At 34.3% G+C, this 27,047-nt stretch overlaps 2 protein-coding genes across 4 annotated transcripts in view; both read left to right on the top strand.

The window, feature by feature from the left end:
• Window positions 1–8,143, top strand: part of LOC111512841 (potassium/sodium hyperpolarization-activated cyclic nucleotide-gated channel 1) — a 108,975-nt gene extending 100,832 nt beyond the window's left edge. For all 3 annotated transcript variants that reach the window (XM_074178465.1, XM_074178464.1, XM_074178463.1), the window contains one exon: window positions 7,635–8,143. In XM_074178465.1, the coding sequence (XP_074034566.1) occupies window positions 7,635–7,982 (348 nt within the window). In that variant the 3' untranslated portion in view covers window positions 7,983–8,143. The remainder of the gene's footprint in view (window positions 1–7,634) is intronic.
• LOC141483638 (uncharacterized) overlaps window positions 1–27,047 on the top strand; it is a 565,103-nt gene that overhangs the window by 258,610 nt on the left and 279,446 nt on the right. The gene's annotated exons all lie outside the window — the stretch shown is intronic.

Here is a 27,047-nt window from a genome sequence, read left to right as displayed (position 1 = left end):
TAAAACAAAACAATTAAAATTGACAACTTTATGAAAATTTGAAACTATAAATACATTACAATTGATAAATATAAATCCCGTCATTTTGAATAAATGAGGACAAGAAATGTAATATCATGAACTAGTCATGTACACCCAACATATATATTTATACATGATGAATTTCATTAGTTCGAACTTCCATTGTCTAATATAAATGAATCGCTGAAAATAACAATTATATTATGCAAAAAAAACCCTGAAATGAAAGTCCACTAAAATAAAAATCAAACAAACAAATTAAAATGAAAAATTCGCTTCACCGGTTTAGTGAGAGATGACCGTTTTACGCTAGCTTGGCTGAATGCGTCGTTGGAACAACATATATGCAGCTTCTTTGAATATCCTCCTGTACCAGTGTTCCTTCCGGTGGATAATCTCAGCTTGGGACCACTTGAAGTTATGTTGATGAGTCCAAACATGCTATGCTATTCCTGATTTTCCGATTTCTCCTCGCTGTGTGTTTCTTGTGCTCGACAATGCGTTTTCTTGATATAGGATTGGCCGCACTTACAGGGTATGCGGTAAATGCAATTCTTGGAATCGCAGTTCGCGTTTGGCGGATGGTGTTTTCGGATCTGAGGCAGGTTCTGATGCTGTACTTGGACCCAATTCTTCTCATCCTTTCCGACAATCCTCTGATGTAGGAAAGTGCAAGCACTGGTTGTGACCGGCTTCTCATTTAGTACATTGATGGTGGTTGGATTCGTGATTTAGATACTGTCTCGTGTGAGTGGGTTTTCGCTAGACTGATGTTTCCCACTTAGTGTCTGTCCTCTTCACCAATACGTCTAAGAAAGGGAAATGGTTATAGACTTCCTTCTCCATTGTGAAGGTGATGGAAGGTCTTACGCTGTCGATGTGCTTCAGAAAGGTGTCTAGTTCTGTATTCCCATGGTTCCCATAATTTGTAATGTCGTCAACGTATCCAACCAGACTCAGGGCTTCTTCAACAACTAGAGTTCTATTCTGATCATTCCCATATAGATTTCAATTCAAGAGCCACCAGTAAACAGCTGATTCAGCCTATTGGGCATCGTCAGTACCAGTGAGGCGGTCGTCGTTTGAAAAATTGGGAAAATAATTCCAAGAAAATCAAAATATAAATAGAAAAGTACTATTCTGATCATTCCCATATTTATTTCAATTGAAATCAATTATCATTTATTTTCCAGCAGCTTGACTGCATTAACCTATAACTGGTGAAAGTGACGATCCCATTGGCAGTCCCTCATCTTGCGTGAAGAATTCGCCCTTCAGTTGGAAATGGCAGTTCCGTACACAGCATCCTAGTAATTCCATGATAACTTCTATAGGTTAGTTCGTTCTATCTTCCAAGCCCCGTCTTCGGATAGCTTCCTCTGTATGATTCAATATGCTTCTTCAACAGGAACGTTGGTGTAAAGCCTTTCCACGTCGAAACGGAACTATTTCCAACTGAAATATATATGAAGTATGAAGTGGTTTGAAACTCTAGTTCTTGAAGAAGCCTCGAGTCTGGTAGAGACACGTTGACGATATCTTCATAGTATGGAACCATGGAAATACAGAACTAGACATCTTTCTGAAGCACATCAATAGCCTAAGACCTTCCATCATCTTCACAATGGTGAAGGAAGTCCACAACGAATTGACATTCTTAGATGTATTAGTGGAGAGAATAGACACTAAGTGGAAAACATTTGCATACCGAAAACCCACTCACACGGGACAGTATCCAACCACTATCAATCTATCAAAAGAGGCATCATCAAGACCGTGCTTTCGGGAGCTGTCATACGAAGGAAGGTCTGAAAAAGAACTAGGTATCATCAAAAAAGGTCTTCAACGGAATAGTTAATCCAAAGTGATGATGGAACAGACTTTGGCTGAAAGACAGCAAGAGTATCGCAAGGAAAAGAAGCCAGTGCTTGCACTTTCCTCCAATCTTTGTATTTTCGTGTGCTGAGGACAAATCATTTGGATTTTGAATGTATGGTACTATTCTTCATTACAAAAATCTTGAAACTAAGAAAAAATAATTTTTCAAATTCATTTGGTAGACGAATTGAGAATTTCACAAGTAAAATTTTTATGAACATCATAATGATATTTTTATTTTCAAATGCAAACTCACAAACTACCATTTGATGAATATTAAATTAATCCAGCTAACCGACCCGATGATTATCTCACGTAACCTGTATAACAGTCAATAATAATGTTGAGTTTTAGGTCGAACACAGGATTATTCAACAGTTAACAACTTTAATGAAACTAAATATACAAATCTCAGAAAAAAATAATTCAAGTAACTTGACAGTGACAACTCTCTCAACAACTTTTTTTTTTATCATTAAAACAAAACCTAATACATGGTGATGTAGATTAAATTCTTGTTCATTCCTCAACACTTCCCCTTGAACTGAAGTCTTCATCTGCAACACCCAATGTATCCCTCAAATATTGAAACTGACATTTTGATAAAGATTTTGTCATTATATCGGCTACCTGAGCTGCGCTTGGGATATTTTCAATTTTAAATACACCTTCGGCATACTTTTCTCTAACAAAATGATATCGCACGTCTATGTGTTTAGTGCGCTTGTGGAATTCAGAGTTCTTTATCAATTTAACTGCACTTGCGTTGTCTATGTACAATGTAGGTGTAGACAACTTATCAGTTAATACTTCTTCAAAGAGCCTCATCAACCACATCAACTCTTTTGCTGCCTCACTGCTAGCTATAAACTCTGACTCAGTAGTTGACAGTGAAACGGATCGTTGCTTTTGACTTAACCAACATATTGATCCATTTCCAAATTTGCAAACGACACCAGTTGTAGATTTACGAGTTTTTACATCTCCGGCATAGTCTGAATCACTATAAACGTCCAACTTATCATTTGAAATTTGAAAGTGAAATCCATAATTTGAAGTGCCACGTAAATACCTGAATATTCTCTTTACATTTTGCCTGTGAGATTTCTTACGTTTTGAAAGTGCTTGTGAAACGGAGTTGACAGCAAATGTAATATCCGGCCTTGAAACTACAGACAGATACAATAAATGTCCAATAGCAGATCGAAAAGGAATATTTTCGTGCATCTCCTCAGAATCTTCCCCTGAAAACTGACATCTGTCAGCTGGAGTGGCTACTGGATAGGTACGCTTGCATCATTACGAATTTTTGTAAATTTCTCTCAGTGAAAGGTTGCTGATGAATGAAAATACCTTTTATTTGACAAATAATATTGATTCCCAAATAAGTGTCACATGGTTCAATCGTGATTTGAAATTCCATTCAAAAAAAAATTAAGCAAGTCTTTAATTTAGTTTTCATATTTTCCTGCTATCAATCCATCATCAACATAAAGAACAACCTTCTCTTATGAATAAAGAAGGATCCGCAGTACTTTTCTTTAAACCAAAACGAAGAAAAAAGTCACATATTAGTATATTCCAACATCGTGGGGCTTGCTTGAGTCCATATAAACTTTTTTGCAATTTTCAAACTCGAGCACTTCCATCATCGAAACCTTGTGGTTGTTTCATGTAGATTTCTTCGTTAAGCAAACCATTGAGGAATGCAACATCAAACTGAGATGCATATTTTCTCTGGCTGCTACTGCTGGAACTGTTCTAATGGTGTCGAATCTGGCTACAGGAGCGAAAGTTTCATCATAATCTTGCCCAGCCTTTTGAGAATATCCCTTTGAAACTAATTTTGCTTTGAACTTAGTTGATGTACTTTGAGAAGATTCTTTTATTCGGAAAATCCATCGATTTGAAATTGTTTTCCTTGATAAAGGAAGATCAACCTTCTCCCAGGTTTGATTTTCTTCTAAAGGTTTCATTTCTTTATCCATGGCAATTTTCCATAATGATGCAAAATCCAAAATCTGATTTCAATGCTTGATCATAGTTTTCTGTAACATCGTAAGCCTCCGAAATCGAAGCGTAAGCATCAAAATAATTTGGTTTCGATAGTTTTGATCTGTCTCTCAATCCTTCTCGTTTGGAATTTTCTCCTAACTGCTGACAAATATGTTCGTCACCTACAGGAGATATATCACTTGACTCTCTTAGCTCTTCCGTACTACTTTGTGCTTCAGTATCAGTGATATCTTTCTTTTTAAATTGAATTTCTGTTTGCTGATCGACAACTTCATAATCTGGTTGACTTTTCAGATGACAAATTATAATTTTCTCATTTTTGAAAATGACATCTCTAATCAAGATAATGTCATTCTTTTCTGGGACCCAGATTCAATAACCATCCTTATTACCAATATATCCCACTAAATATCCTTTCATGCTATTCTTAGCAAATTTTCTTTCCCTTGGGTATGTGGACAAAACAATCAGTCCCAAAGACCTTGAGATGTTCTACATAACTGTCTTTTCCTGTCCACAACTCAATCGGGGATTTTCCATCAATGGAGGTAGGTCCACTTCTGTTCAATATACAGTGCTAGTTAAAAGTCCCCTCTCCCCCTCGTATCTTTTGAACGGGTATACTTCTAATAATGACATTTGGAGGGTGGAAATAAACGGATGTAGGCTTCTTAACTGGTCATAACAGGTGACGCAATAGTCATAAATGACGTCACAAGGCCACTGTGACCAAAAATTTTAAATGGGACCCTATGGCAAGTGACAGCTCGTTTGAAAGGTATTGAAAATACCTATTCAGTCATACCAATTTTGTTTGGGTTTCGGCTGATTTTGATTGATAAATTGAAGAAATACGAAAATTATAGTTTCGCATTTAATTAATAAAGATTTAAGAACCAGTTCTTATAATAAGTGTTCAAAATGTGCTCCATCTACTTCCTGGCAGTAATGCATCCTATTGCTAAACTCTTGTCGTACTCGTCCCAGTGTGTCAGCGGAAATTGCCCTACATTCTTCAACAATTCGTTGTTTCAGAATGGCAATACTGTCAGGTGCTGTAGCGTAAACCTTAGATTTTAAGTACCCCCATAGAAAAAAATCTAATGGTGTAAGGTCCGGTGACCGAGCTGGCCATTCGATCGAACCTCGTCGTCTAATCCATCTACCACGATATTCTTCATCTAGGTAACGTCTTACTGCACCGTAATAGTGTGCAGGAGCACCATCTTGTTGAAACGTTATTTCCAAGTTGTCGAATTCATCTGGATTATCTTCTAGAATTTCAAGAATTAACGCCTCAATATCAGTTTGTAACATCTCCAGATACAATTCACCGGTTAAGTTAGCATTGAGAAAAAGAGGCCCAACTATGTGGTTTCCCAAAATACCTGCTCAAACATTTATTTTTTCTGGAAATTGAGTATGTTTTTCACGAAAGATGTGAGGATTTGTGCCAATACTTCACATTTTGAGTGTTAACATTTCCATTGAGAAAGAAAGTACTTTCGTCACTAAAACAAATTGTCTGTATGTAGCCTGGTTGTTGGTTCATTTTATCGGACATAGTTTCACAGAATTCTAGTCTTCGGTCGGGGTCATCATCTGAAAGTTGGTGCACCATTTTTAATTTGTATGGATGAAATTTGTTTTTAGCCAACACCCTATGTACTGTCCTTTGACTGACTTCACAGATAGACGCAACTTGGGCTGTGGAAGAAGTAGGGTTCACTACCATTTCTCCAAGTATGTCAATTTTTTTGTCATCACTAATTGTTGGTCGACCAGATCGTTTGGCATCTTGAACACTACCTGATGCTTCAAACTTCCGAAGAAGCTCCCTCAAATAAACCCTCGATATAGGGCGATCGGGGTATCTCTCATTAAACAGTCGTTCCGCTGCATGGAAATTGTTTCTACATTCACCAATTATTAAGATAGCTGCTACTTTGTCGGCTACAGTACGTACCATTTTGCCTATGTAAACACTTAAACGTCTCGTTAAACAATAGCTTAGGTAAATTTTCAAGGTATAAACACTTTTGACAAGTAGATAATTCAAACACATCAACCTTTTTGACAATGAACCAGAGGGGTACTTTAAAATCTTTATTAATTAAATGCGAAACAATAATTTTCGTATTTCTTCAATTTATCAATCAAAATCAGCCGAAACCCAAACAAAATTGGTATGACTGAATAGGTATTTTCAATACCTTTCAAACGAGCTGTCACTTGCCATAGGGTCCCATTTAAAATTTTTGGTCACAGTGGCCTTGTGACGTCATTTATGACTATTGCGTCACCTGTTATGACCAGTTAAGAAGCCTACATCCGTTTATTTCCACCCTACAAATTTCATTATTATAAGTATACCCGTTCCAAAGATACGAGGGGGGGAGGGGACTTTTGACTAGCACTGTATACACAGCTGTATTGACTGATTCTGCCCACAGCTCCTCTGGAAGATTCTTAGCATGTAGCATGGTTCTGGCAGATACCACAATTGTACGATTTTCACGTTCTGCACCTCAATTTTGCTATGGTGTATATGGCATAGCAATCCTATGATAAATAACAGCTTTGCCCAACAATTCTTTCAAGTCATGATGTAGAATAAATTTTTGTTCAGCAAACAACTTTTATGAAAATAAATATACAAATATCAGAAAAAATTAATTCAGGTACCTTGACAGTGACAACTGTATCAACAACTTTTTTTATCAATAAAACAAAACCTAATACATGGTGATGTAGATTTTGAATATTTTATTGTTCAAATTATTACAATGTATTAAAACAACGATAAAAATAAAATAAATACAACAATAAAAATTAATTGGCGCTCCGGGGCGACTTTATTGATTCCAGTGGCGCATTCGCTTTTTCAGCTGCAGGAAAACCCGGAAAAACCTGCAGCACCACATCATCTGAAGATCTTGATCTAACAATATCCTCTCTCTCATAAAACAAAATGTAGGGTGTCTCCAAAGGCTCCAATAAATTCAATGCATCGCCAAAACACTTCGTGACACGACTATCATGTCACGTGTAGATTGAATTCTTGTTCATTTCTCAACAAATAATAATAATGTCTCACAAGAAGATATAAGAAAACACCTCCTCAAATTATCGAAATGCGCTAAACTCAATAAATTCATTATTATTAGGTAAATGTGCCAAAAGACATACCTTCTGAATTTTCGAAAATACCCAATCTTTACTGACATTGAATTATCGAAGGAATTGAAAATTTTTTACTGGTATTTGATGTCGTCATTGAACATGTCTGATTTTTTTAAATGTAACAAAAAATTGAAGTCCGTATTCAAAAATCCAAATTTGGGTATGGTCTTAGGAATATAAAACCCTGAACAACTTTCTTTAGCATATTCGTATGGCCCAGTGGAAGTTGCAATGATAAAGTACGGTATAAATTTGTTCTTTTGTTCATTACTTTATTGAAGATATCGGTAAAAACTGAAGATTCACTTGTTCAGATGTTATTTAAAGTGACTTCAGGAAATATTATTTCCACAAAGTTAATTTGAATGAAACTTGTAGCTGAATGATATTTACTTCTGTCTTTAAAACTATATACGAAACGTCCGCAAAATTATAAATTCCGAGTGTTTTACGATCATCTTCAGATAAACACCAACTAAATAACCTTTTCATTATCATAACATGAGGAATTAATACTTTTTTATTCTTTATCGCAGATTTGCCATCTTCAGGATGGTGGGTTTTTTGGAGAAATATGTCTGATTCTGAAAAGCCATATGTCCCAGATAACCGTGGTTGCTATTGAAATCACACAAATTTACAAACTGAAGAAGGCAGATTTCGATCAGTGTTTCAGTCACCGTAAAGATATTTATCATCGGATTATTAGACACGCGGAATCTAGTTTGAAAACAGTTAGATCGATGGAGGAGACCTACAAAAGTGAAATGATGAGAGCAGCTCTTCAGCAGGGAAGTTCTAGAAATGTAATGGAGTCAATGCCATCAGTGAAATCTAAGTCAGCGAAAGTGGCGACAGATGTATCAACGATGAAAATGAAATAATCGCGGTGGATGGATAAATAAAAAAATGTTTGTTTGAATTCAAATGATTCATTTTTCTGATTACATATTTCATTTTTTCTTGTTTACATTGTTGATACATTGTTATTGCATTACATATATTTTTCGATTAGTTTCTCAATAATAATTTTTTATGAACCAAACGGTTTTTACTTTGAAAAATGTTACGTTAATATAAACTTTGACTTCCGAATTATCGAATGTCCAGGGTTTTTCTAAGCATATAGCCTACTCTGCCTCCAATACTTTCTGTGCCCACTTATTCGAGATCGGTCTTACGTACTTGATTTACAACAGAGTTGGAGAATTCTTAGAAAGGGTGCACACATGATTTTGTTCCGGCGTGTGTAAGAGTATTTAGAATTTAAGAATTTAGAATTCATTTATTCATAACTGAAGAATATACATATACATACGAGAACCAGCTCGCAACCAGCTCGCATTTCTCGAATAGGTACCTAAACGCAAATTCACACCACCACCCAAAACAAATTCACGCGGTGGCAAAAACACTCATTACACGTTCGAGGAGGCTGGCAGATAACGATCACAGACAAGAATTGAACACCATCGAAACAACTCTACAAATGAATAACTACTCAGAAAGAAGTATAAAAGCGGCTGCCAAGACCACACGGAAACAACAAAAAACTCGAGATAGACCAGTCATAACAACCACACTACCATATATTGCAGGAACAACAGATAAAATCAGCAGAATTCTTCACCGACACAACATATCAACTTCGTTTGTACCAGAACGGACAATAAGGTCCATGCTTCGTAATCCCAAGGATCAGATACCACTGGAGTCACAAGGAGTGTATGAAGTACCATGCCATGATTGTGACAGGACTTACATCGGCCAGACCAACAGACGAATCAACATTCGCAAAGATGAACACAAACTACCAGTGAAGGGAAAAGTCACCACGTCTTCTCTCTTCCAACACGTACTTCAGACATGACATAACATCAATTTCGATAACACAAACCAATATTCGAGGTAGAACGATGAAACTCTCTGGACTGATGGAAATGCTCAAAATGCACCTATCACCTGAATGGGGTTGGCCAAAGTGATAAACACTGTCCGCCACTCGCGAAGGTACACCCCATTTTTACGGCAAAACATATTAGGGAGCAAAATAGACTCAAAATTCCTTTAGATTCGTGATCAGGACTACCAACTTACTATGATTACACTTTTTTCCAGAAAAACTTTCATTCCTGAAAAATCCGAATTTGTCTCACTTCTCATGGAAACACCCCCGTATCTTCCGTAATATTCGAGGTGGAACGATGAAACTCAGGACTGATGGAAATGCTCAAAATGCACCTACCACCTGAATGGGATTGGCCAAAGTGATGTACACTGTCCGCCACTCGCGATGGAACACCCCTTTTTTACGGTAAAACATATTAGGGGGCAAAATAGGCTCAAAATTCCTTCAGATTCGTGATCAGGACTACCGACTTACTACGATTACACTTTTTTCCTGAAAAAATTTCAGTCCTGAAAAATCCGAATTTGTTTCACTTCTCATGGAAACACCCCCGTATCTTCCGTAATAATTGAAGTAGATTTTTTTTGGTTTTGACATCAAAACATGAACGAAATTGTTTAAGAGAAACTCAGCTTTTGTTTTCACATAAATAATTTATTTTTTATTTTGTTGTCAGGAAAGTTATTTCTTCTCAATAAGAGAGAAAATGGTAATTTTGTAAGAGGATCGGAAACATGTGATCAGTGAGGTTTTAGGATGGTTAATGTTAGTTCATATTCTCATTTTCCCATTATTTAAAAAAAACAAGGATACTTTGTGGCGAAAAATGTTATGTAGTTCAAAATTCTTTCGAAGTAGTACTTTCAAAATCACATTTTCAATTAAAGAACAAAACAATCAATTTCAAATGATTTAACTGTTGGCAATTTTATATTTTCGTGCCTTCTATGAGATTTCCCTCCAATCGAACACATTTTTCTATGCGCCTTCTATTATTTCCTCCAACTCTTCTCAGTTCTCTAGGTGTGATTTCTCTACACGCTTGTATAATTCTTGCACGGAGATCTTCCTTATTTGTTGGCCTATCCTTATAAACTTTATTTTGCAAGTTTCCCCATAAATAAAAATCTAGTGGAGTTTAATCTGGGGATCGTGGTGGCCATACTACTAGAGGGCTTTTGGGTCCTATCCATTTCATAGGTAGATTTCTATTCAACCAAACCCTTGTTATGCCACTATTGTGAACTGGTGAACCATCTAACTGAAAAATCATGCTGTGTCTCACATCCAAAGGTAGTTCTTCCAACACATCGTAAAATGCATTTTCGAGAAAATCAACGAATAGTCGTCCGTTTAAATTTTGTTTAAATTTTTGCCCGATAATATTTTCGTTCAGGATACCACACCACACATTAACTTTCTGAGATATTTGGTCTCTACAATTCACCACCCAATTTGGATTTTGTTCAGCCCAAAACCTCATGTTCTGGGAAGATACAACACCATTCGTGGTAAAGGTAGCCTCATCACTGTATAAGATATACTTTAAAAAATTCCTGTCATTGAGATAATTTCTCTGCAATCATAAACAATACTCCATACGGCGGATTTCATCTCCTTCGTGCAAAGTATTTAAAAATTTGGGTTTGAACGCATGCATTTTATGCCTCTTTGAACACTTCCATATTTTACTGCGGCTTATATTGAGTTGAAGCGATAAGTTTCTCAAACTAATTCTAGGATCAGCTTGATGAGCCGCCAATATCGTATCATCATCAATATGATGTTTTACAATTTTTCTGTCCTTTGTTACTTGGCCGGTGCTCACGAATAGATTATATATTTTATGTACTGTTCCAGGGTGTACAGCTTCCTCTAGCGGGTGTCTTCTATTAAATTCAGCGGCCGCTTCACGATAAGACCTCACCCCTTTACCAACTATTAAAACAATTTCAATTTTTGCTTGAAGTGACAGACGTGCCATGTTGAACTTCAGAAATATCAAAATATGAACAGGAACTCACGAACAGAAAACAACTGGAACACAGGAACAATATCCAACACAAATACAGGAACAATAAACACAATGGGAACAAAAACACGGCAGAAACAACAGGAACAACGGTGATTCAAAGAACAACAATACTAGAAACAACAAATGTAATGAAAACTGGTCTGGGGGTTAATACAACAAGATCTTTCAACAATATTGTCAGGTTGACAGTAAATATCAATGAGCAACTGTTTTCCATGGTGATTTCAGGGCACGGCATGATTCAATGAAACTGATGTAATTCAATCCCTTCAAATGATTTCAGACAACAATTCAGCCAGTAGGTAAAATAATCTAAATTCTACCTGTTCACCGAGTGCAATTTTTTCTTTGAAAATTAACAGTTGTTTCGGTGTTGCAATGAGTATGAAGATTAATTTTGTTTCGGATGGTAAAATGTTTCCTCAATATTTTGATAAAGGACCCCGCACATTTCTTATGAAAAATGGCTTGCCTTGAATTTTGCCGAAATTTTGATATGTTGTAGTCAGAAAAAAAGTGTATTCGTAGTGAGTTGGTAGTCCTGATCACGAATCTGAAGGAATTCTGAGCCTATTTTGAACCCTAATACGTTTTATCGTAAAAAGGGGGTGTCCCATCGCGAGTGGCGGACAGTGTATATCACTTTGGCCAACCCCATTCAGGTGGTAGGTGCATTTTGAGCACTTCCATCAGTCCTGAGAGTTTCATCGTTCTACCTCGAATATTACGGATTTTTTGGTTTTTCCTGTATATCTCCAGATCCAAAAAAGCTATATTCGATTTCTTTACATCATTGAATAGGTCTCTTAAATATGCAACTTTGCCATAATTTAACCGACACTCTATCTCTTATATCGTTTACGAGATCCCCATATACGGAAATTAATTTGAATAGCCCCGCATATACAAAAGTTAATAATCGGACATAGCACTCAAGAAAGTTGCAAACCATAGACACGTGTTTCGGGATCTTGGCCCATCATCAGTATGGTACAGCTAAGTGTAAGGATTGCCTATAATCCAGACAAACAAGTTGTTAGACCGAAAACACTTATTCTTTCTCCTTTCTGGAAAAACGAGCCAGAACTATGGTTCAACGCTATCGAAACTCTCGTCAATATCAATGACATTACAGCAGAAACAATAAAATTTGGAAAAATCCTCCTAATGTTGGATTGTAATATTGCTAAAGAAAACTCGAATTTATTTGAAATTGGAAACGATCAAAATTCTTATGCTATTTTAAAAACCCAATTGATTAAAATGTACCAAATATCTGGTGAAGAAAAAATGCTGAGGTTATTTGGAGAGTGTGTACTGGGTGATAAAAAGCAAAGCTGTTTATATATTCAAACTTGTGCTATTGAATCTTGTACTTCAACGAAGTCTTTAGAAGACAAAATCGATCAGTTAATAGATGAATTGGATGAGAAATATGTTTCAAAATCGAGGTCTAGGATAAGAGATCGATCTAGCCCAAACTACAGATATAAAACTCGATCTCTTTCGAACCCACGAAAATAATTCTGTTATTACCATCTCAAATTCAATAAAAAAGCTAGAAAATGTGTTGCGCTTTGTACTTATGGAGGCAGAAGTGATACGGAAAACGAGCAGGCCAGTCGTTAATGACGACCAACATTCTTGGCCAGGAAAACAGTCATCTTTTCATTTACGATCCTGTTACAAAAGTTGATTTTCTCATTGATAGTGGTTCTGATGTTTCAATTGTACCCAAAAATAAGAATTTATTGCGCATACAACCATCCGAAAAACCTTTGTATGCAGCTAACGGAACGATAATTGACACTTTTGGAGAAAAAATCTTGAAGATTTCTCTTGGACTGAGAAGAAATTTCAGTTGGTCTTTCATTATAGCCAACGTCGACAAAGCTATAATTGGTGCAGATTTTCTCAAAGAATTTGGTTTATTAATAGATGTAAAAAATAAAATGATTGTGGACACCCAAACAAATCTATCAAGATCCTGTAAATCATGTACATTAGATAATTTTCCTGTTGTTTGTATTGATTTGTCAAATTAATATAAATAGTTGTCAAAACTTCTTAAATATATTTCTATTGAAGAAGTTAGTAGTTATTTGCTAACTACAAGGTCTTAACTGGTCTCCATGCTTTGTTTGGCGTTCCATTCACCTCAACAATATATGAATAAGGTCCAGTTTGATCAATTACTGTTCCTGGTGTGGATCCTATACCTAGTGGTTTATTCACCCGGCATGGAATATAAAGTCCTTCGAACCACGATCATGAATTCGTTTCTGATCAAGTTTAGCCTTGTTCATGTTTCGAAATAAATCAGGTTTCTTTTTTTTTTCAAGAACAGTACACAAGCACTACAGGAAAATCCTTAAAGCGCACTCAGAGCGGTGACTGTGCGAAAGCAGCGGATTTGAATCGCTGGAGATTGAATCCATTTGGAAAAACGTTCTCGGGAAGTTCATTCCACATAAACGCAATTCCCGAGATAAAAGAGTTTTTAAACAATGAAGTTTGAGGTGTACTGAATTGAACCCCAACAAACTTATCAAAGCAGAAAGCGGAATTGTCTGACCTGACGTTATTATATCCGATTCGGAGACATTTATCTTTTTGGAAAAACTTATGCCTGGGTTTTTGTGGCACTGAATTGAACCTGGTTACTCTCACCCCAATTCGAAATCACTTCTAGATCCTCATTAAGACTTGCGACCTCCTGCTGCCGGTGAAGATGTGTCTCCGTACCCGATGTCCCGAAATCAAAATGAAATGACGAGACAAGTGTGCTGTCGTCAACAAAGCGATATATTGGATTCTTCGTTTTTTTCAATAATTCGTTAATATACACTAAAAAAAGGTTTGGAGACAATATGGATCCCTTGGGAACACCAGCGTTGATGGTGAAAGTATTCGAGATATATCTATCGACGGCCACTTGCAGGGAACGTTCTTTCAGGAAGCTGAAGAGCCATACACAGAAATGATCCGACAAGACATAGCATCGGAGTTTGGCGAACAAACCCTCAAGCCACACACAGTCAAAGGCCTTAGAAATATCAAGCGCAACAGCCCTTGATTCTCCATGTTTCTCGATTGCGTTATTCCAAATATGGGTGACATACGATAGAAGGTCGCCTGTTGATCTTTGTTTCCGAGAGCCAAATTGATGTTCGCTCAAGAAGTTGAATTGGTCGAACAGCGTACGTAAATGTCGTTCAAACATCAATTCGCTTGGAGCCCTGCCTGTCGAGCGTTGTATGGTCAGCAAGAAACTTCGTAAACGTTCATCTTGATTCTTCTCTTGTTCACTAGCTGACATGCGATCTTTGAAAGTCTTCACTGCTCTTTCTGCAAGTCCATTTGTCTTGGAGTGTTACGGTGTTGATCGAATATGTGTGATACCGTAAGACTTGCAAAATAATCCGAACTCTTCAGCCAACTGAGGATATCCGATACAATTATTTTTGGAAAACATTTCACGAAGCACGTTTATTGTTGATAACGTCGTGATGTTCTTCATCGGAAAAATCTCGAGCCAGCGTGTATAAGAAACTACTATGATTAGTCACATTTTCCCTTCGAAAGGTCCGGTTAAGCAAGGACGGATCCAGAGGGGGGGCGATCGCCCCCCCCCCCGAGACATCGCTCGTTCACCACCCAACGATCCAACATACCATAAAATAATTAATTAATTTGTCGTATGTTGAGTTTCGTAGACAGGTAAACAGGTATAAAACCGTATGCGTAAAGCCACACCCTCATCCCTCCTCCACCAACACCAACATATTTAGTGTCGAAATAGAATCATTAGTGGTTAGCAGTGCTGCCGTTAAGGTACTATTGTACCGCATTCGGTACTATTCCATGATTTTGATACGAAGATACTACCCGGATCAATATGTAGACTATTCGGTACTATTTACTATAATCCCAATTTTTTACATTTTTACGTTGACTCCCATCGAGTACAGTGAAAAATAACAACAATATGTGTGGCAACAATGCAATTTCGTGTTTCAAGTTCCAGATCAGCAAATACCGTACTTGTGTCAAAATTGCGAGCTATCATCATAACTCTGCATTATTTAATCCTGTGTTCTGTATTGTGCCTGTGAACTGTGGTTCTGTCATCTGTCAGTCAGTCAGCAGAACAGCAGTTTTAACTTCTAACCTCACACCTCACCTTTGAGAAATTGGTTTTATTGTTTTGTCAAAATAAATAGGAATATGGACAGGTTAAAATGAATTCTCGAATCTAGCTACTTGAAAACGTATTTAGTATTGTTCATTCTATTGTGACAGAAACCTAATTAAAACAAAACACATTTGCAATCATGAAAGAGCAATTCGAAGAAGGAAAAAGACACCTTTTTATCAAATGTTCTGATTATGATCTTTCTCTTAAAGAACATTTCTTAGTTTCCAGCAAATTTTTTACTCCATATATTTTCCGAATTTAAATGGATAACATTATTACACGTTTGGCATTACTGGCAATTGGTCTGAAATGACTTATGCGCATGTGCCATTCCTAGTCTTACGCAGTACATTTTGGGTACTATTTTCTTGTAAATTTCGGTACTTTTTGAATTGACGTTGCGGCAGCACTGGTGGTTAGTGGTTAGCATTGATTGTGTTCGGTGTGACTGATTTCAGATTAAATACAGGTTTTTGTTTTCAAAGCAAAATTGAATTATGGTTTAGTATTTCCACATTAATTATTTGTTACCTCCTACTATCAAGAACTATCATAGGTAGGTAGGTTATAGAAGTCATTAACAGTACACAGGTGGAAAAACAGGTAACAAATCCCTAATCCCTACAATTTACTCAAGCGACACCATCTAAACACATCACAAGAGTAACCTAAGATTAGTTACACCTCTCGAAGAAGATGCAGTAACATGTCCGGATAATGCCATCTATATATATATATATATATATATATATATATATATATATATATATATATATATATATATATATATATAAATCGATTTAATTCGTTTTCTTTGTAACAGCCCAGTCAATAGCTATATATATATATATATATATATATATATATCTCTATATATATATATATATATATATATATATATATATATTTCAAGTACTTTTTTGGTTTTTTCTCATTTTGTCTTCAATCGAAGACCGCTCGCACCGAATGCGATTTTTTCTTTAAAAATTGACAGTTGTTTCGGTGTTACGATGAGTATGAAGATTAATTTTGTTTCGTATGGTAATATGTTTCCGCAAAAAAGTGTATTCGTAGTAAGTTGGTAGTCCTGATCACGAATCTGAAGGAATTTTGAGCCTATTTTGCCCCCTAATATGTTTTACCGTAAAAATGGGGTGTTCTATCGCGAGTGGCGGACAGTGTATATCACTTTGGCCAACCCCATTCAGGTGGTAGGTGCATTTCCATCAGTCCTGAGAGTTTCATCGTTCCACCTCGAATATTACGGAAGATACGGGGGAGTTTCCATAAGAAGTGAGACAAATTCGGATTTTTCGGGACTGAAATTTTTTTAGGAAAAAAGTTTGAGCCTATTTTGCCCCCTAATGTGTTTTACCGTAAAAATGGGGTGTTCCATCGCGAGTGGCGGACAGGAGACAATTCAATGGAAGTAAGTTAGTGCCAAAAATGAAAGTAAATATACATTTTTAGTTCATCATAAATCCAATTGGGAGCGCGAGCGTTATATACATATTGTATATTTTCATTTCACTCCACGCATTAAATTGACTCCTATTTGACCAAAATTCGTGGCAACCCTGTAATACCCATTAAACGTGACTTCGAGACTCCCAGATCAGAATTTCCATATATTTGTATTGAAGTCTGAAAAGTTGAAGTTTATAAACTATAAAAAATTTATAACAAAAGCATAAGCAGTTACGATAACATTATAAATTTGATCATTACCGATTGAAGTTCCAAGGTTTCTCAATTCTGCTCGAATTAAAATTCTTAATGAAGTACCTAATATTCCTGCTCATACTCCAAAAATAAAATATAAAGTTTCAATATTTTTATGATAAGTCGAGAATAACCATTTGTTCGGTGGAATGGCTGAGAATAAGTAATAAATTGTAAATTTATTTACGAAATAAAAATTTGTCAGTCTTATAGTCAAAAATGATTTTAAATTGCAAATTTGGAGGTGAAATCAATTTTTAAGGCTTAGATAAAAATCTATTGTCAACTTTGAAGGTTGAAAGTTTGTACTACCTTGAATAATCCAACTAAAGTAAATCTATTTAATAAAATAATACAAAAATTAACTTTTGAGGGGCTGATCAAAATTGTTTCATTCCTGAAAAAAGTTAACATTGAGGAAGTTATTCGAATATATACGAACATAGGAATTAATGTAAAAGTAATTAGAATGAAAGTTACTAAAACAAAATTATTTTCAATCAAACTATCAGTGATCAGTCATTTAGGTAAAAATCCTAGAAAAGGGGGTAAACACCCCAAATAAAAAAAATAGATTAAAAAATAATTTTCTTTATTTATACTGATTTATTGAATAAATTAATTGTTTTAAATAAAAAATTTGGAAAATTTCAAATATATAAAAATAATGTTTATTAAAATTAGAAAGTAAGTACAGAAATACCAAAATCAAATTTTTTTAATAAATAAAATTCTTGCTAATATTCGAGCTATATGATTAATAGAAGAATAATCTAAAATTTTTCGTAATCTAATTTGATTTAATCCTAAAATTCCTCTTACTATAGCAGAAATAAAAACAAAAAAATGAATTGTATTAAGATTATACGTTAAAATAACTATAGGACTTAATTTTTGCTAAGTTAATTGAGTAAATGCTATTTTTGCTATTCCAAGTTTTAATAGAAGGGCTGAGTTCAATATTAAATTTATGAAAAAATTTATATTTCTGAAAATAAATTCATTTAAATTATTTAATATCAAAATTGAAAACAAAACAACTACAGATGCCAATCTTTGTGTGATAAAATATTTTATTGCTAATTTAAGGGGGTATAATCTTTGCGGGGATTTCAATAAGGAAATAACTGAAAGAAGATTAATTACCAATCCATATTCCAAATCAAGAATATGAAGAAATAGCAATCAGAGCACCAAAAATTAAAAAGGAAAAAATAATTTAAATATATTTATAATTATAAAGAAAAGGGGTGAAACCTTTATAAATAAGGTATGGATCCAGAAGCTTAATTAGCTTATCTTTATACATTTTAGTATTCAATGTACACAAATTTTTTATATTTGTAGAAATGGGTAATATCATTAAATGTAATTTACGACAGTGTGGTGGTGGGCAATTTCATGCATTATTAATTCTATAAAAATTATCCTTTTGTAAGATATCGCGCATTTTTGGCTAATTTAATATATTAGAGAAACTCTATGAGGGGGATTTTCCCTTATTTTTTTTTATACTTTTTCTTATAACTCATACTAAGGCCTTTATTAGAAAAAGCTTGTGTAATTTTTTATGAACTTTTGGTGCATAGTTTTTTCTGGTAGTTTATCAGAAAAAGTCCTGAAAAAAATACAAAAAAATGCAAAAATTACATTACACAAAATTATCGGAATTATATTCAATATTAAAGTAGGTACTAAAAATTAAAAATAATATATTCATTAGTATATAAATATAATTATGTATAATTAACAAAATATAATAAATTATTAATAAATATAATTTTTATATAATACCATAAAATTATTCCAAAATAAAGGTTCCTTCATCCTTAATATACAAGAAAATCTTTATATAATTAAGAATAAAAATCATATAAATTGAATTATTGCAAATGATAATTTATTGGTAAAATTATCAAAAATTTTATTTTGAAAGTTTTAGGTGCTAAATTTGTTAAAAAATGAGTGATATGAAAAATATGTTGAAAAATATTTAAAAAAATAAATAAAATTACAGGAAAAAATATCAAAAATGAATTATATAAGTTATAAAAATAAAAAATTGAAAGCTAAAAGTACGCAAAAAAATAGACTCAATTTTGACCGATTTTGAGAAGGTGCCTTTAAAAAATAGCAAAAATTTTACTAGGTTTCATAGAATTTTTGTAATCGGCTAAATTTTTTTCAAAATTTGTGCAAAAAAAATTTGTTTTTGCAAAATATGTAAAATAAAAAAAATTCAGAGATTTTTAATCTATTAACATTTTTTTTATTTAAAATATTTTCGAGGTAAAAATATGAGACTTGAGACTGTTGAATAGATATAATTTTAGGGAAATTTCTATTTAAAATAGGGATAATTGAAAGTGTTAGCGGAGGTACTTGAGACTGTTGAATACATAGAATTTTGGGAAATTTCTATTTAAAATAGGGATAATTGAAAGTGTTAGCGGAGCTACTTGAGACTGTTGAATAGATAGAATTTTGGAGAAATTTCTATTTGAAATAAGGATAATTGAACATGTTAGCGAAGCTACTTGACTGTTGAATAGATAGAATTTTGGGAAAATTTCTATTTAAAAAGGGATAATTGAAAGTGTTAACGAAGCTAGTAGGATTGTTGAATAAATAGAATTTCAGTGAAAGTTCTATTTAAAATAAGGATAATTGAAAATGTTAGCGGAGCTACTTGAGACTGTTGAATAGATAGAATTTTAGGGAAATTTCTATTCAAAATAGGGATAATTGAAAGTGTTAGTGGAGCTACTTGAGATGATGAATAGATAGAATTTTGGAGAAATTTCTATTTGAAATAAGGATAATTGAACATGTTAGCGAAGCTACTTGACTGTTGGATAGATAGAATTTTGGGTAAATTTTTATTCAAAATAGGGATAATCGAAAGTGTTAGCGGAGCTACTTGAGACTGTTGAATAGATAGAATTTTGGGAAAATTTCTATTTAAAATAAGGATAATTGAAAATGTTTGCAGAGCTACTTGAGACTGTTGGATAGATGGAATTTTGGGAAAACTTCTATTTAAAATAAGTATAATTGAAAATGTTGGCGGAGCTACTTGAGACTGATAAATAGATATAATTTTGGGGAAATTTATATTTAAAATAAGGATAATTGAAAATGTTAGCGGAACTACTTGAGACTGTTGAATAGATAGAAAATTGGAGAAATTTCTATATGAAATAGGGATAATTGAAAGTGTTAGCAGAGCTAGTGGAGATTGTTGAATAGATAAAATTTTGGGGAAATTTCTATTTAAAATAAGGATGACTGAAAATGTTAGCGGAGCTACTTGAGACTGATGTCTATGGATAGAATTTTGGGAAAATTTCTATTTAAAATAAGGATAATTGAAAATGTTTGCGGAGCTACTTGAGACTGTTGGATAGATGGAATTTTGGGAAAACTTCTATTTAAAATAAGGATAATTGAAAATGTTGGCGGAGCTACTTGAGACTGATAAATAGATAGAATTTTGGAGAAATTTATATTTAAAATAAGGATAATTGAAAATGTTAGCGGAACTACTTGAGACTGTTGAATAGATAGAAAATTGGAGAAATTTCTATATGAAATAGGGATAATTGAAAGTGTTAGCAGAGCTAGTGGAGATTGTTGAATAGATAAAATTTTGGGGAAATTTCTATTTAAAATAAGGATGACTGAACATGTTAGCGGAGCTACTTGAGACTGTTGAATAGATAGAATTTTTGGGAAATTTCTATTTAAAATAGGGATAATTGAAAATGTTAGCGGAGCTACTTTAGACTTTTGAATAGATAAAATTTTGGGGAAATTTCTACTTAAAAAAGGGAGAATTGGAAGTGTTAGCGGAGCTACTTGAGATTGTTGAATAGACAGCACTTTGGGGAAATTTATATTTAAAACAGGGATAATCGAAAGTGTTAGCGGAGCTACTTGGGACTGTTGAATAAATAGAATTTTGGGAAAATTTTTATTTAAAATGAGGATAATTGAAAATGTTAGCGGACCTAATTGAGGAGTTGGATAGATGGAATTTTGGGGAAATTTCTATTTGAAATAGGGATAATTGAAAATGTTAGCGGAGCTACTTTAGACTGATAAATAGATAGAATTTTGGGGAAATTTATATTTAAAATAAGGATAATTGAAAATGTTAGCGGAGCTACTTTTGACTGTTGAATAGATAGAAAACTGGGGAAATTTCTATATGAAATAGGGATAATTGAAAGTGTTAGCAGAGCTAGTTGAGATTGTTGAATAGATGAAATTTTGGGGAAATTTCTATTTAAAATAAGGATAATTGAAAATGTTAGCGTAGCTACTAGAGACTGTTGAATAGATAGAATTTTGGAGAAATTTCTATTTGAAATAGGGATAATTGAAAATGTTAGCGGAGCTACTTCAGACTTTTGAATAGATAGAATTTTGAGGAAATTTCTACTTGAAAAAGGGAGAATTGGAAGTGTTAGCGGAGCTACTTGAGATTGTTGAATAGACAGTATTTTGGAGAAATTTTTATTTGAAATAAGGATAATTGAAAATGTTAGCGGAGATACTTGAGACTGTTGAGTAGATAGAATTTCGGGGAAATTTCTTTTCAAAATAGGGATAATTGAAAATGTTAGCGGAGCTACTTTAAACTATTGAATAGATAGTATTTTGTGAAAATTTCTGTTAAAAAAAGGCGATTGAAACCGTTAGCGGAGCTAACTGGATTGTTGAATAGATAGAATTTTGGGAAAATTTCTATTTAAAAAGGGATAATTGAAAGTGTTCGCGGTGCTAGTAGGATTGTTGTATAGATAGAATTTTGGGGAAATTTTTATTTAAAAAGGGTAATTCAAAGCGTTAGCGGAACTACTTGATGAACTATTATATAGATAAGAATTTAAGTTATTAGTGAAATCACTTAATGAATAATTAAATAAATAATTAAAGATTTTGGTGGTATTCTAGTCTATTCAGAGGAACCTGTTCTGTAATTGATAATCCACGATTTAAATTACTTTTTTCTTAGTTTGTATATCGTCGTTTGAATATTTCAAATGAGAAATAATATTCAAAATATTTAATTAGAGAGGAAATCAGGTCAAGGTGCAGAAGTTTATGAGAATTATTTACCCTTCAACGAAAAAATTTGTTGGCTTATAATTTAAGATCATCTCTTGAATGATTACAAAATTTTCCTCCTGCCGAACATGATTAGTCAGAACTACCTTATCTAACTTCTAAATTCTAATATGGCAGATTAGTGTACTGAATTCAAACCCCATTTATGAAGTTTAAACTTTCTTTAGAAATGAGATCTTGAAGAACTATAATACTACAAGATAGAGCTTCCCCCTTGATAGAACAATTAATTTATTTTCATGATCATACATAAATAATTTCAATTATTATTACTGAATTAGTTAGCCAATTAATTATGAGATTATTTTTAAATAAATTTTCACATGGATACTTATTAGAAGGGCAAAATATTGAAATTATTTGAACTGTCTTACCTACAATTACTTTAATTTTTATTGCTATTCCTTCCTTACGTTCAATTTACATTGAAGATGAAAAAATAAAAGTAAGAAAAAATTAAAGCAGAAATTTCAAAACAAACTACTTCACGACACGTTTCGATTATTAGTATCTACAATCGTCCTCAAATGAAAACTGATGAGAATTGTTGTTCGAACCATTTATTTTCATTTCAGACCACAATAATTTGTTTTCGTTAGAATTAAGGTCGGTTGCCGGGCGGTTCGACGTGGGTGCTTTGTTCACTCTCTCAATCGACCGATGGTTCAAGCCGCAGCGCAGGCTGAACGATCAATTTTCACTTGCTATCGTCCAACTCGTGTTAGGAATCACACGTTAAAAGGTAAGACCTTGTCAGTCCTTAGCTCGCACAAGTTTCGACTTTTGAGAGTTTCCGTTCGTAGGAGTTCGACAGCTGGTCAACGGTAAAACATATTTTAAGCATACGTATTTAAGTGTCCTAGTATTTTTTTTCAATTTCCTTCTAATTGTTCATTTAATTTCATTTCTCTTCCCATTTTTGGTAAGTATTTCTCTGTAACTATCTCAACTGAATATTGTTTTTCATCTTTGTTCATAACGTTTTCACAAAATTTTCATAAAATTTGATAATTTCTATCCTAACATATGTCGGAAAAGACATAACATGAATGAGAGTGGCGAAATCTAAATTTAAATTGGTATCTTACGATTTGATTCTTTGGCAACATCGCGGATGCAAAATAGTTGTTATGTACAAATAATATACATTTGCGGATGCAAAAAAGTGCTAGACATGTGAACAAAATATACAGGAAGGAGTCAATACGGATAGTGAAGCGAAAGGAAGCAAAATCACTTGAAAGTGAAAAAATCGTATATTTTTTTTTTGAAAATAGAGAAATATAAAATGGTGTCTCGTTTCTGAAATAACATAAATATTCAATATACGCAATTATATTCACCCTAAAGACATTACTTCTGGTGGACGCAAAATACTTTGCGAAAAGACACAAAATGCTTTGTCTGCGAAAGGACGCAAAATGCTCGCGGGATGTAAATATACACACATCGGAAAAGTCTAGGGATATTTTTAAAAATGGCAATAATTTTTTTTTAGATCGCTTTAGGGAAAAAAAAGTTGACGGGTGATTATTAAACGAATGTAACTTACAACAAAATTCATTAAATGGTCAAAAATACTGAATGCGCATATAAGCAAAACTAAAAAAAATATGGCTCTTCTTTGGCACCCCGAAAAAAATCATAATACAAAAAAAAATTGGAATCAGTACAAAGTATGGCCTCCACGCTGGTTTATTACGGCCCTACATCTATCATACATCGACAAAATGAGATTGTCAATGTCTTGTTGAGGTACATTTGCCCATTCAGCGATTAAAAGCTCTCTCAATTGAAACGTTGTGTGAATGTTCCCCATATGCGGAGTAACTCTTCGTTAAAGCATGTCCCACACATGCTCGATGGGATTCAGGTCCGGTGATTGTGCTGGCCATGGCAATACATCAACTCCTTCGTTGGTGAGCCAGTCAGTCACTAGACGCGCGACATGTGGACGAGCATTATCGTGCATCAGGTGGAAGTTTTCACCAACAGCACCAGCAAACGGATGGACGATAGGTAGAAGAATGGTGTCGAGGTACTGTCGAGCTGTGAGGGAGCGATTTGGAAAAACGAGATCGGTTCTGCCGCCGATCATGATTCCGCCCCATAGCATTACTGTACCACCTCTGTATGTGTGGACTTCCTGGACGTGTCTCAAACGTTCATTATTTCCAGGTCGTCTCCACAGTCTTACTCGACGAGAATCTGGATGAAATCCAAATCTGGATTCGTCTGTAAACAAAACTGTGGCCCAATCATTTGCATCCCAGTTTTGATTTTCTTGACACCACTCTAATCTTCTACCGTGATTGCCTCTCGACAAGGGTGGACATCTAAGTGGCCTTCTGTTGTGGAGATCTGCTTCATGCAGTGGATTTCTGACAGTATCACGACCAATGGTTACGTGGTGCGTCCGCTGCAATACGTTAACCAACTCAGGTGCTGTGATTGTCGGTTGTCTTCTTGCGGTTAAGACCAAAAATCGGTCTTGAACTGCAGTTGTAGCGCGTCCTCGCCCTGGATGTTGTTCGGCTGGACTGCCAGTTTCACGGAAACGCCGCCACAATCGACTGATAACACTTTGGGAGACCCCCAAACGAAGAGTACATCATTTTGTCGCATGCCACCTCAGCCAATGGTAAGTGATGGCGTTCCATGTTAAAACACAATATTTCCAGTTTAATTGCTGAGCAAGAACTGCATAGAATGTACAAACTCGACACTTTCAGATTATTCATTTTAGCCGAAAACCTACAGTTTGTAAAAAACTTGATAAAAGATTAGTTACCGTTTTTGCAGGCTTTTTTCAACCCATAGACATCTACAGGGTGGTCGAGTGTACCAATTTAATCGAAATTAAACGACCTCATGCATTTATTTTTATGTATTTAGTAGGTTATAAAAATATCCCTAGACTTTTCCGATGTATATATATATATATATATATATATATATATATATATATATATATATATATATATATATATATATATATATATATATATATATATATATATATATATATATATATATATATATATATATATATATATATATATATATATTCGCCCCCCCCGAGAAAAGCTTCTGCATCCGTCCATGCGGTTAAGTTTATGATCATTTTGTTAAGATTCTTGACAAGAAGTGCATGTTTTAACGAAACTTACTATATCATTGTCCACGTTCGGTCAGTACATATGTAAACGTGCACTGGACTGCATGGCAGTTATACCAAGGTGTCCATCATGAAGCATCATCAATACATATCGAAATGCTTCTGGAATACATATTCTTCCTTTCCAAAGAAACATATTTTCTTCAAACGGAAGTTCCTCACGTTTCTCGAAGTACGAAAGAATTTCGTTAGGTATATGTCTTTTATCAGACCAACAGGATTGTACGCATCTTATAACTCTACTGAGAATTGCATCACTTGATGTTTTTGACGGAAAACTTTCTTCGTGATAGGAAGGTGTAGTCTAAGATGCAGAAGTTGACTTCTTTTAGGTAATCCAGCTTCTTCCAAAAGTAATGATTTTGTATCAGGAAGTACTAGACGTGATAATGCGTCTGTAGGTGCATTTTCTTTACCTTTGTCAAAATCATAGCTAGTCAGTGTCATGGCCTATCTATATTACTAGCAATCTTTGATGTTTCACGGTTTCTACTAAATATTCATTCAGAGGCTTGTGATCTGTTAATCGTGTAAAATGTCTTCCATATAGATAATGGTGGAATTTTGTAACTGCAAACACGATTCCTAAAGCTTCCTCATCTATAGTAATCTGTAGAATATCGGGTTTCTGCATCACTCAAAGTGTGTGAAGCATAAGCAATTGGTTTGAGTTGTTCATTAGGGAATTCATGGAATAAGACTTACCCAACACCCTTCGAACTCGCATCACTTGTGACTACTACTGGCAATTCAAGATTGAAATATACCAGAGTATCTGATGGACTAAGGATATTCTTCAACTCATGGAATGATTTTTCATCATAACTGTTCGCTTGAATTGTTTTTCAGGTGTCTGTATAATGGAAGGCAAAGAACATGTAGATTTGGTATGAAACATCCATAATAAGTTATCAATCCAAAGAAAGATCTGAGTTCACTTATATTTGTAGGACTTAGCATATCACTTATAACTGAAGAAATAAATGGTCTAAATTGAGAATTTTGAGAGAAGTACTTGGTCCACCGAAATTAATTTTCATTGCAGAGTGATCTTCAAGAATATCATGCTCATGCTAAAGAATAGAACAAGGTATGCTTTTGGTATCAATGAGCTCTGTAGCTTTAACTCCATTGATAATGATTAGCACCGTAACTTTACCAATGCAGTTCGATGAAGTTTCCTAAATCAGCAAATTTAGCGAAATGTCCTGTCTTCGAACATTTCAGCATTTACGACAATAATGAAATAACTGTATAATTGAAGCCGAAGTTTTGAAGAAGATGACAATGTCACAGCTGAATATTACTGGAGTTTTTTCCAGTAATATTCATTACTACACCAAAGGTTTCGAACAGTGCATCACAAATGTCACAGCTTTTTAGTTGCATTCTTTTGACAATTTTCAGTGTAGTACTATTTTGTTGAATGAATCGTTATAAACAGATTGAATCAGAAATTTACTTCATTTCAAAAAATACAAGATATACAAACACGACTGATAAAGACAACTGTGATTTCTAGAAAAAATATTGATACAATATCCACAGAAAACAGGGTTGTTGCCGATTAAAATATTGGAGGAAAATCGCAATACGCTCAAGAGTGTCACAGAATGAACTTTTGAGATTGACATTCGCAGTTAAAAGCAAAACTTCAGATTACAATAGATCCGGGTCAATAATATGAAAACTAAAATTCATATTGAACTTATCGTAGCAGCCGTGATAGATGGAATATTTTTGTTGTTCAAACTGTACAATAAAATTATTATTG

Source organism: Leptinotarsa decemlineata, unplaced genomic scaffold (genome assembly GCF_025532065.1).
Source record: "Leptinotarsa decemlineata unplaced genomic scaffold, Ldec_3_MD MMD2_tig00003798_RagTag_RagTag, whole genome shotgun sequence".
NCBI lineage: Eukaryota > Metazoa > Arthropoda > Insecta > Coleoptera > Chrysomelidae > Leptinotarsa > Leptinotarsa decemlineata.
Note: the sequence above shows the minus strand (reverse complement) of the source record. Positions and strands in the feature narration are given on the sequence as shown.